The sequence below is a fragment of the Diabrotica undecimpunctata genome, unplaced genomic scaffold (assembly GCF_040954645.1).
Source record: "Diabrotica undecimpunctata isolate CICGRU unplaced genomic scaffold, icDiaUnde3 ctg00002273.1, whole genome shotgun sequence".
Classification (NCBI taxonomy): domain Eukaryota; kingdom Metazoa; phylum Arthropoda; class Insecta; order Coleoptera; family Chrysomelidae; genus Diabrotica; species Diabrotica undecimpunctata.
The window spans coordinates 6,059-19,159 of NW_027313415.1; the positions used below are offsets into that span (position 1 = coordinate 6,059).

The window sequence follows — 13,101 nt, forward strand, 5'->3', positions numbered from 1 at the left end:
CGTCACCAGCATTCCAACATCTGGTGTTGCGTTTCTTCGGCATCGTGTTACGAACTACTTTCCGTATGATTTCATCAAAATAACTTTTTTGTTTTAGTCATGACAGTTTGTCTAACGATTTTTTATTTCGTCATTTAAATTAATCTTAGTTAAAAGTGGAACAATGTGAAATTAATAAAGATTTCAGTATTGAACATAAAAAAAGCGGAAGAAAATAAAAAGAAACGATAATTAGTAAATGTCCAGATAAAATTAGGATATTTAATGAATTTTTACAAATTTCCGCCAACACACCAAATATTTAAATATATTTTGACAAGAAGAATAAAGCAGTCCCCTAAAACGACGTCAATGTTGACTCTCGACAACCACCAGGAGTCGATGCCTGACATTATGAGGTTGGAGGGTTGGTCGTTTGGTGTTTTGTTTCCTATTCGAAAGGAGAGCAGGTGGAAAAATTCCCATGGGGTGGAAGGAGGCGGCAGTGCGACTTTAAGAGATAGATAGAGTTATGCAGTTTTCAAGCGACACACAGAAAACGACAAAATGTGTTATCAAATGTGTCATTGTGTTAATAAATATATTTTTCTACTACCATATCTTCAAATTTCATTTACATTTTTAATAATTCCAACTAACGAGCTTAGTAGAGAGTATATTTTCATTGTGATCCAAAATTTTAAGCAATATAATGAAATTTTGACATGATACATCAGGAAATGTTTTGTGAGTTTATTTAAATTTTAAATATGAGTACTTTCAAAGGTGCAAATTCGACTTGTTCAACATTTAATCAATAGTTGATACATTATAAAGCAAAGGAGTTAATATTATTGCATTAATTGATAGTAGTTTAATATGAGATTTTGCATATTCAGTCCGATTTAATGAAGTCATTAAAGTTGACAGGATCGTACTTACTCATTTTAAAGTAAAATCAGATTTCGAAAGAAACAATACAAAACATAACTAAAACTGTAAGAACTGGAGGCAAGTCCGGCTGCAGAGTTAGAGTTATTTATTTAACTACATAACAAATACAAATATTATTTGTAGCAAGTCAAAAAAATACATCGCGAAATCAATTTTTTAAATAAAATTTGTATTAACTCAAAGGTAAATTCGATATCTTTTGATTAGAGTGTCCTATCGTCAAAAATCAAAATGCGCGAGTGGTTCCATCAGCAACGAACTGTTTAGAACAGCTGTAAATACGATTAGAATAGCCTTGATAATATTAAATTTCCAATATGCGAGGAATGTAAAGAAAACGAAGATGCTATAGCTTTTTTATTTCTACAAAATTCCTCGAATGATTTGGAAGATATTACAAAGATATTGTTTCAGCTGTTCAACATGAACGAGCTCCTCGCACCAGCCACCCATCGCCCCTACATCATTATCACCTTGGACTGGGAGCCAGACTGAGACCGTTTTCATTTTCTCCAATCGGTAATGTTTCCAGCATCAGCGGTATTCCACTACAGATTCAAAATCCTCCTTTACTGGACCCTATGATGTCCCAAATTCCCGGACATTATTTCCATCAAGGACTCATTTACCCTACAGCTTCGATATTGGGGGCGTTTGGGAAACAACCGACAGGGATGCACTCAAGTCTCAGTAAGTTTTATTTTGGTGTATGTATATCTCTGTATTTTCTCTTGATTTTTTTAGGTATTTCAAATTCACCTTATACTATGCAGAAACAACCAAGTAATATGACAAATCCAACCTCCTCACCTCGGTCTCCACGCAGTATCATTAAAGATGATGAAGTATCCAGTTCGGAAGAAATTGCTCAAAATAAATCATCAGAAGAAGGTGAGTAGTGTAAAAATTTGGATTTTATCATTAAAAAATCACTTAAAATGGTTAAGTATAGTATAGATTGGTACAATAGTGTAGGTTGGCTACAGTGTACTTATGACTTTCGTAAATAATATTTCCATAATTCCATTTTTATAAAATGTTGAGAAATTAGAAAAAACCTTATTTCATGAAATATTTTAAAAAACCTGTTGTGCTTTTGTAATAAAATCATAAGAATAATGTGTTTTAATCAGCTTGCATAAAGAAGTGGTGAATTTTAGCTTTATATATATTTTTTTTCTTTTTTACTTTTGTGGATTTTTGGGGTTTTTGGAAATATATACATTTTTCATGATGTAAAAATAAAAAAATATGTTTTATATAAACATTTATGCAAAAATATGGGCATACAGAATAATATATCAGTAGTAATCACTCATTTGGTTGTACTATTTCATTTGAATCTCCCTCGCATGTTTGCAAATTAAAAATTTCGCCGTAAAGGTCCTTGACTTCTTCATTATCTGGTAGATACTTTTCCAGTTTTCTCAAGTCTTGCATCTTCTTGATATTAATAGTATTATGTCCTCCAGTGTATGCTTTTCTTGTAGGGAAACTAATAACATCCTTGTTGCTATTTCGTAGCCGAAAAGAATGATCTATCAAGCCATCTATGTACTCTTTTGTAATAACAATTGACTTTAAAGTGTAAAAGGGATCAAAAACGGGAAGACCATTTTATGAATTTTGACAAAACATTAAGAGAAAGTAGTAATCTTACATTAGCACAGCCCAAAATTATATCAAAGGTACTGAGTTGATTTGGTGTGAGTGATTGTAAATGTGTCGCATCATCAATGGAAACAAATTTTAAGATAGATATCACTCTATAGATAATTGATGTTCCTTATTAGAAACTTATAGGTAGTCTTATGTACATAGCAACTACATCTAGACCTGATATTATGTTCCCGGTTTCATATCTCAGTAGAGTACTTGGTAAACCAACACAACGATATTTGCGATATTTGAAAGAGACACTAAATTTTTTATTGACATATAAAAAGAAACCGTGGAAACTAGTTTGTTATTCAGATTCAGATTGGGCATCAAATAAAATTGATAGAAAAAGTATTGTATTTTCTTGTGGCAATCCAGTTTCATGGTTGTCCCAAAAACAAAACTGTGTTGCTCTCTCAACATGCAAAAGTTGAATACATAGCTGCGGCTACCTTAGCTCAAGAGCTGATTTAATTAAAAGGTATTTCATCTGATTTTAATGTACAGGTTAAATCAAAACTTTTAATTGATAATTTGAGTAAAAAAGCAGTGTCAGTTTTTTGAAAATTCTAAACGTGCTAAGCACATTGACATTAAAAAGCATTAAGATTTACAAGGAAACTAAGTTCCTGTAGCTGGCTGTATACCATGTATAAAGGATTTTTACTTAAATTTTTCATTAAGATTTGGTTTCAAAATGATTGATATGTATTGATTATATTTGCTCAAAAATTAATCTTGCAGATATATTGACAAAGTCTTTATCAAAAGAACAATCTAAGGTCTTTGTCAAGCGTTTCTTAACTGAATGAATCGCATTTTTTTATTTAAAAATATGGTTAGGATATCATTCTCCCACGTATAGTTGTTGTATGAAATAGTTTTAGATATTTCTATACAGAAAATACCTTCTTTTTATTTTATGCGGTCCTTGCTGTTCCTTTCTGTTGATTTTTATTTATTTACTCATTGTCTCATCTCGAAAATTAGCTACTCCCTTTTGACTTTGTCATCTTTTGTGTAACATTGTCTGGACATTTATTCTAGGATACTTGTATTTTACTTCTTGGTACATTATTCTACTCTTTCCAGCTTGGGTCCAATTGGTTCTGTAGGGTCAAGTGTCGTCTTTTCTATTGTAGGTATTTTTATATAACAACCTTACTGAGATTTCTTTATTCAGTTTCCTGTAGGCGTTGTAAATTTATTGTGTTTGGACACTATGTTCTAAAATCTATTTTATTTATTCACTGCTTTTTTAAGCCACTAAAACAGTCTTCTTTCTCCACAAGCACAGATTTTCTATCGTGCTTCTTCTAGGGAAGCGTGTGGGAAAAAATCTATTACATGAACTACTTGTCGACTCATTGACACACTTGTCATGCACAGGTAGTACCAACCTTTAACACTAAAAAGATCCAATATAGAAATGTAATACCAACTCTTCTCCCAAACGAAGTTTAATTCATTCAAAATGTTCTAAAATTTGTCCCTTGTTGTGTTTGGGAAATTTTCTGCTGAAATGTCTGCTAAAAGTATTCAAAGTAAGTATCTTATCTTGAAACCAAAATAAATGTTAATAAGTCTAGTGATTTATCAAGTAAGCCAAGATGAAGTCGATTGACGCATCGTTGTTTAGTTAAATTGTTTAAAATCGTATAAAATTATCCCACAAAAATGTCCACGATAGATTTTCATTTTTTTCACGAAATTGAATGTTTTTTCAATATAGTTTGCCACATAAAATGTCAAATTTACGTAAATAGTATTTACAAAGTCGAGTAAATTCCACTAGATGGCTCTGTGTAAAACTTTAAATGGACGCCTCGTAAAAGTTGTGCTACACAAGTTTTCAAACGGAAGATAACATATTTGTTCATTTCGCCAATTGTTCATTGATGTATGAAATATGGGCTAATAAACTTCCTAATTTTTTTAATAAACTCTATCTTATTTTAGGGTCAATCCATGAAGAATCATCTTCGCGTCTAGAATTACCAATTGATCCTTGCAGACCTACCTCCGCTATAAGGCATTTGGAAGTCCCGTATTTGAACCTTTTTCCTGCTGAAAACGTTTACGAATCAGCAGCAAAATTGCTATTTTTAGCTATTAAATGGGCGAGGACAATACCATCATTTCTACAGGTAAATATGGAAGATTTTAAAACACTTTATAATAACCAATTATAACAAAAATGTAATGATTAGAACTTTTTTGTTTTAGTTATCATACAGGGACCAATCTATTCTCCTAGAAGAAAGTTGGAATGAACTGTTTGTGCTAACAGCTGCACAATGGGCATTACGCGCTATCTCAGAGTATTAAAATTACTTAAATAATTAATTTTAAATAAAAATTATTAATGAACTTTTTTTAAAACGATTTCTTTAAAATGTAAATCTCATTATAATTATTATTGGTTTATTCCCATATAAAATGTACGTTTTTTTATTTCTAGCAATATTATTAAGTAATGTAGTAGCTCCCACTTCCCGTCAGGTTTTCTTGGAAGACGACGCAAGAAAATTAAAAGAAATCATAACAAGACTAAACTTACTAAGGGTAGATCATACTGAACATGCTTGTTTAAAAGCCTTGGTTCTATTTAAAGCAGGTAAGTAAAGCTTTCAAATATATAGCGATCTCGATTTACAAGAATTTAGAAATCTTATCGATTAAATTCCAAACCCAAAAATAATTTAAGGTGATATGAATTGCCATCATCCGGCATGGGAAAGTAATAAAACTGACAAATTCGGTAACTTAATGAATCACTTCATTGATTCCTCAGATTTAATACTACTTAATAATGCAATAGAATCACTAAATGACAATGATCATTTCCCCATTCATGTAACATTTAATAAATCTCAATCTCCAAAATTCCCAATAAATCAATCTTGGAAATTAAAGAATGCCAACTGGAATTCCTATCAGATCGACATCTAAAAGAAAATTTCCAGTTAAGCAGTGACATAAACTCGGACATTAGGTCCTTAAATAATATCATAACAGAAGCAGCCTTAACTAATATCGGTAAAATTAAACTTTGTAATAAACAACCAGTGCCTTGATGGACCAGCGAAATCTAGCTCTATCTATAACAAAACGCGCGTTTAATAAACTTAAAAGCATAATACGGAGAAAATTTACTCAATTTTAAAAAACTTAGAGCAAGAACGAGATATCTCATGACAAAAAGCCAAAGAAATACATGGAAAAATTATGTCTCTTCTATAAATTCATCGACCCCTTCAGCTGTCATTTGGTCTAAAAAATTCGTAACCTCAAAGGTTCCAACTCTTTTAGACAAATAAACACCTTAACTCTTGGTCAAACACTAATTACTTGTAACAAAGCTATTGGAGAAACATTTTCTGATGTTTATCGACAAAATTCTAGCAATAATAATATACTTTAGGTAATGTTAACGCACAAGAAAACCATAGAACCCTCTATGATCACCATAAACCGCATCAATAATCCTTTAAACATCGCCATAACTCTTCAAGAATTAGAATTTGCTATTTCTGATTTAAAAAACACTTCGGCTGAACCAGGTCACATACCAGCAATATTTATAAAAAACTTACCATTTACAGCTAAACTAGTTTTACTAGATTTATTTGTTTTCTAGAATATTAATTTCCTGACGTTTGGTCCCAGGCAGTAATAATTCCCATCATCAAGCCAAATAAACCTAAAGATAAGCCCACTTCTTACCGCCCCATCTCGCTTACCTGTAGTATGTGTAAAATCTTGGAAAAAATTTAAACCTTCGCCTAATATGGCAGTTAGAGAATAATAATCTCCTTTCTCCTTATCAAAGTGGCTTTCGAAGAGGCAGATCGACGTCAGACAACCATGTTACTTTACAAACCTCAATTAATGAAGCTTTTGCAAACAACAAAAAAATGATTGCAATATTTTTAATATAAGCCAAGCTTTTGAGCTAACATACAACATTTGTAAATAATTTTTTAAATAATAGATCAATAGAAATTAGGATAAATGGCCTTAAAAGCTGGATGGAAAAATGGAATCTCTCAAGGTTCCATAGTAAGTCCAATATTATTCTTAATTGCTATCAATGGTGTTATTCATGAAATTAGAACTGGGTATAACTTCTCTACAGAAAAAACACATTACATAATTATTAATAAAAACAGATCTCGGTATTCAACTGACCTATTATTATTATTATTTTGGCTTTACAACCCTGTGTGGGTCCTAGCCTCCCCAAGAATTTTTCTCCAGTCGTCCCTATCCATCGCCTTCCTCCGCCAAGCACGTATTTCCATATTTCTCATGTCTTCATCGATGTTATCTAGGAATCTTGTTCTGGGTCTTCCTCTTCTTCTTTGACCAATAGGTCTATCAAGGAGCGTTTTTCTAGCTGGGTCGATTTGCTCCATCCGCATTACATCTACCCACCTCAGACGTCCTATCTTTATGTGTTTTACGATATCTGATTCCTGGTATATCCTATAGAGTTCGAAGTTGTATCGTCTTCTCCAGACACCATTTTCATTTACCGCTCCATAGATGCGCCTTAGTATTTTTCTTTCGAAACATCCTAACATGTTTTCATTGCTTTTTGTTAAAGTCCAGGTTTCTGAACCATATGTTAGGACTGGGCGTATTATTGCTTTGTAAAGTTTTACTTTTGTATTTCTTGGTATAACTGTAGATTTAAAAAGGAGATTAAGCCCAAAATAGCATCTATTAGCCGTGCAAATTCTGCGGTTTATCTCTGCGGTAGTGTCATTTTCAGTATTGACGAGCGTTCCCAGGTATACAAATTCGTTAACTGCTTCGATGACGTCATTTTCTATAACAAGTGGCCGTAGTGTTTGTGGTTGCGTACCTATTTTCATGTATTTTGTTTTATTGGTGTTTATTATTAAACCCCTTTTTGTAGCCGCTTCCTTTAATGCTACGTACGCCTCTCGTGCTGCGTTTTCCGTTCTCCCAACAATATTGATATTATCAGCATATGCTAAGATTTGCACAGATTTGTTATATATTGAACCGGTAGTTGTGATTTGTGACGTACGTATTACTTTTTCCAGAGCTAGATTGAATAGTATACAGGAGAGTGGGTCTCCCTGACGTAGCCCGTTATTTGTTTTAAAAGGTTCAGAGAGTTCCCCTGGATTCGTACTTTGCATTCAACTTTTTCAAGGGTTAGTTTGGTTAAACTTACCAACTGATTTGGTACTCCTAGGTCTATCATTGCTCTAAACAATTCTCTTCTATTTACAGAGTCGTAGGCTGCCTTGTAGTCTATAAATATGTGGTGCGTGTCTACACCGTATTCCAGTGTTTTCTCTAGAATTTGTCTCAGGGTTGAAATCTGATGAATTGTTGATTTACCACCTCTGAAACCAGCCTGGTATTGTCCTATTATTCGCTCTGCATATGGTGCCATACGATGGCATAGTATATTAGAGAATATTTTATACGCTGCATTTAGGAGCGTAATTCCTCGATGGTTAGAGCATTCAAAGATATCTCCCTTTTAGTGTATGGTGCAAAGTATTCCAATATTCCAATCATTGGGAAGGGACTTTTGTATCCATATTTCTTTTATAAGCTGCTGTAGCGCTATTATGATATCGTGGCCACCTTCTTTATATAATTCCGCTGGGAGATTATCTATTCCGGGTGATTTGTTTCTGGCTAGTTTGTTTACAGTGTCTTTAACTTCCAGGATCGTTGGTGGATCCTCCTCCCTCTCGTCTGCTCCGCTTACCTCGCAGCTTTCGTCTTCCGGGTTTTCTTCTTCTTCCTCTATATTAAGTATCTGGTTAAAATATTCTGTCCATCGGTTTAGCACGTCTGTTCTTGTTGTTAAGAGATCGCCATTAAAACTTCTACATTGATTTGTGTTTGCCTTAAATTCTTTTCTGTTGATGTTAACTTTCTTATAGAATGTTCTGAATTCTTTCTCTCTGTTGAGGTTTTCTATATATTGTTCCTTTTTTAAGTGGTTTCGTTTCTTCATTCTGTGTATTTTTTTTTCTTCTCTTCTCTTTGTCTGGTAATTCTCTATACTTGTTCTAGTTCGGCGGGTAAGCATTTTTGCATAGGCTTCATTTTTTTTCTGTGTTGCGTCTTTGCATTCATCGTCAAACCAGTGATTTTTTCGTGTAAAAGTTTCTGTTCCTATTTCATCTTGTGCTGCTGACTCAATATCTTCCCTTATTCTGTTCCAGAATGAGTCTATATCTCTCTGGTCTTCTTCGCCTAGACTTTGATTCCTTAACCTATTGGTAATATTTTCCCAGTACTGTTTTGCAACAGTTGCATCTCTCAGCTTCTGTACATTCCATTTCTTTCTATTTATTTCTTTTTCTTTGTTGGAGTTTGAAATTCTAGCCCTTAGTGTTGAGATCACTAAACAATGGTCTGAGTCTATGTTTGCGCCTCTATAACTTCTGCAGTTTATTATGTCCGTTCCGTGTCTTGAATCTATTAAGATGTGATCAATCTGACTAGTTGTTCTTCCATCAGGGGAGGTCCAGGTTACCTTGTGTATATTATTGTGTTCAAAATAGGTGCTAGCGACGGTCATGTTCAGTGCTGCTGCTAAGTTTATCAGTCGTAATCCATTATCGCTACTGATGTTGTGTAGGCTATGCCTTCCTATAGTCGGCATAAAAACTTGCTCTCGTCCTATTCTTGCATTCATGTCACCTAGCACTATTTTAATGTCATTTCTGGGGCATCTTCTGAAGGCTTGTTCTAGGTCTTCGAAAAACTGTTCATTTGACTCAACTGACCTAACTTTAAATAATTTATCATTAAAACAATCAGAAGAAGTTAATTTTCTAGGTTTATTTTTTACCAGAACCTTAAATTGGAGCTTGCATATCAACAAACTACAACATTCCTGTCAATCTAGGTTAAATATACTCAAAATTGTGTCTAGTAAAATTTGGGGCGCAAATACTAAAATATTAATAAACTTATATAAATCACTCGTTAGGAGTAAACTAGATTACGGTTGCATTTGTTATAACGCCGCAATCAAAACTACTTTAAAAAAGCTTAACAGTATTCAATCTAAAGCTTTGAAATTGGCATTTGGTGCATTTAGAACTAGTCCCACTAGTAGTCTATACGTTCTAGTTAAAGTGCCACCTCTAAACATAAGGTGACAACAATTATCACTAAACTACATTGCCAAAATTTCAATTCAAATTATAACATCCTCTTTTCTCTCAAATTTTCCACCATGGCATCCTCTCTTTTAAAAAGACAACAAACTGTGTGTCTCTAATAGAAAGAATAAAAGTCACAAATTTTCACATGAATCAACTTAGTCTATTGTACAACCGGCCTACTGACCATCGACCTAAAACTAAGACAGTACCCCCAATTAAATTAAATATATTTTTGCAGAAATCATATCCCTTTACCCCAACTACATACAAATCTTTACCGACGCCTCTAAAACCCCAGATGGACATGCTGCTGCTTACTACTCTGATCAAGAAAACTCCTACAGCATACACTTACCTACAAATTGTAGTATACTCATAGGCGAGACCACACCTACATCAGTAGCGCACCTAGAATTTGCCTCTGGGGGGGGGGGGGTTTGGTTGGTCACCAAAAATTTTTTTATGATGTTACCTCAATTTTGAGTCCTTAAAACGTGTAAGTAACAGTGTCGGAAATGGGTCCTGGGGGGGGGGGTTTAACCCCCAAAACCCTCCCCCCCTCGGTGCGCCACTGACCTACATTAAAAGCCTTAACTTTTTTCAAAACGAGTAACACGATGAAGTAACATTATCATTACAGATTCACTTAGTGCGTTATTGAAATTAAAGCAAATTTATACAAGCAATAAAAAATGAATTAGAAATACTTCATTCATTGGGAAAGGACACAGCTTTCATTTGGGTACCATCGCACACTGGAATCTGGGGAAATGAAAAAGTAGATCAACTAGCAACTACAAGCCGTATCAACTTTAAAGATACATCTGATTAAAGTTCACTGCAATAACATTTGGCAAAATTACTGAGAAAATTCAGCAACCAAATTAAACCCAATATGCCCAAACGTGAACAGCACTTTGAATAACCCCACAAGTAGACGAGATCAAGTAATTATAAACTGTTTAAGAATTGGTCATATTGCTGTCACACACAAATTTTTAATCAGTAAAGATCCACCACCAATTTGCAACATCTGCTCTACTTCATTGACAGTGAAACACTTCTTGCGTGACTGCCCATGTTTCCAAAATCAAAGAAAGCATGGAATTTCGGACGACCTCAAATCCATCCTGACAGATCAAAATTTTAATGTATTAAATTATTTAAGAGATATAAAATTGTATTATAGATACTATTTAATGTACAAAATCGTATTAAAACTATTGTGTTTGTCATCTCACTAATGTTTGTCATGGTTTTAAATAAATAAAAATTTTTTTTTAGAAAGCAGAGGTCTGTGTGAGCCAACTCACGTAGAACTTCTTCAAGACCAAACCCATGTCATGCTACACGAATATTGCTCTCAGAAACAAAACATCCACAAAGGAAGATTCGGCAAACTGCTGCTCACTCTTCCAGCTGTTCAGTCCGTTTCTAGGAGAGGACTGGAGGAACTTCTTTTTAGACAAACAGTGGGAGATGTGGCTATAGATAGACTCTTGGGAGATTTAGCGAAAGCAGCTGGATAAAAGAGAGCGTGTATATAAAATTTAATATTGTGTATGTTCTGTAAAATATTGTAATATTTTTGTGTATGTTTTTTTTGTATAATAAAGTGTTTACTAAATGTTGAAGTCTTTGGAAATAGAAATTAGAATAAGATTGCAAAAATTGTCTGCATCTCGAGATAACTAGATATTATGTTTTATTTAAGTCATTTGTTTTGACTGGTATCGTTAGGTTTCGAGAAGTATCTATCATAAACAAATAATGCAGTCAGAGATGAACACAATGCTACTGCTACCTGCTTTTGTTAGTAATGCCATCAAATAGAAACGAGTTCATAATGCCATGCAGATAATAAATTCTATAATAATTTGGTGGGGACTGTACATAATTTTTCGATATTCAGAATTTTAGAATCTTTATAATAATTTTATCCAGGATCCTTAATTGGCCAATCTTGTGTGTAGATGTATTTGGATAAAGTTGGTGCATTTAAAATGCACACCTATGAAAAAGGTTACTATAAAATGTTTAGATTTGCTGTCTGAGCATGACCGACGCAATTCTGAAGCTGGTGTTGGACGTGACAGCTTATGGGACATCGGTGGATAAAGCAGAGAGACTCTTATACTATAAGCAGTACAGCCCAACAGCAATCACATGCAAGCTAGATGATATCACAAACCGATCACTGAAGATGCTGGACTAAAACAACAGCCGGCGTATAATCAAGCGGGATGGCAGAGGCAGCGCATAAAATTGACTGTGTCTACGTATAAAGCTAGTGCTGAATGTAGGTAAGATGTTGAGGAGACGGAGACCTGTCCTAAAATTAGCTACAGCTCAACAACAACAAACACACGTGAGCCAGATGGTATTAAGTGTTCCAATTGCTGAACATCAGCTGGTAGTCACTCAAGAGGTACGATCGATGCAGCACTTGAAATGCACTATGTCCGGGTCTGACGCCGGTGCTGGACAACATCTGTACGGCCAGTTTTGCAAGGAGTAGCTGTACCGATCAATCATCATCATTCTGGTTTTACAACCTTGCGAGGGACCTAGCCTCCTCAAGAATTTCTCTCCAGTCGTCCCTATCCATCGCCTTCCTTCGCCAAGCACGTATTTCCATATTTCTCATGTCTTCATCGATATTATCAAGGGACGTTGTTCTGGGTCTTCCTCTTCTTTGACCAATGGGTCTAGCAAGGAACGTTTTTATAGCTGGGTCATTTTGTTTCATCAGCATTACATGCCCTATCCACCTCAAACGTCCTATTTTAATATGTTTTACGATATTTGGTTCCTGGTATATTCTGTAAAGTTCGAAGTTGTATCGTCTTCTCCACAGTTCATTGTTATTCATTGCTCCATAGGTTCGCCTTAGTACTTTTCTTTCGAAACATCCTAACATGTTTTCATTACTTTTTGTTTAAGTGCAGGTCACTGAACCATTTGTTAGGACTGGGCTTATTATTGTTTTGCAGAGTTTTATTTTTGGATCCCCCCCAGGACCCTATTCCGACACTGTTACTCACACATTTAAGGACTAAAAATGGAGGTAGCATCATAAAAAAAATTTCATATTAAATTTCAAATTAATGGTAAGACAATAATGCGATTCAGAAAACAACACACCTCAACAATAACGGCTTTCCACGCCAGCTACTCTTAACAGCAATGCTGTATGGATCGAAGAAATGATGTACAACTGTCAATACAATAGTAATTGTCATGATGTCAGAATGTTAGGACATTCCTAACGTAATAGTAATAGTCCCTACGAACCCTTTACTTCTGACTAAAAAAGTTTTCATGAATGCTTATAGAC

The 13,101-nt window shown here is 34.3% G+C and overlaps 1 protein-coding gene across 1 annotated transcript; it reads left to right on the forward strand.

Moving 5' to 3' along the window:
* Positions 1–1,347: 1,347 nt before the first annotated feature.
* LOC140431923 (photoreceptor-specific nuclear receptor-like) lies at positions 1,348–11,293 on the forward strand (the record flags this gene model as incomplete). The annotated part of the gene is made up of 6 exons (XM_072519790.1): positions 1,348–1,640; positions 1,707–1,824; positions 4,552–4,739; positions 4,819–4,900; positions 5,054–5,209; positions 11,049–11,293. Coding segments are annotated over 6 exons (1,082 nt in total), but the record flags the coding sequence as incomplete, so codon positions are not given.
* Positions 11,294–13,101: the final 1,808 nt, after the last annotated feature.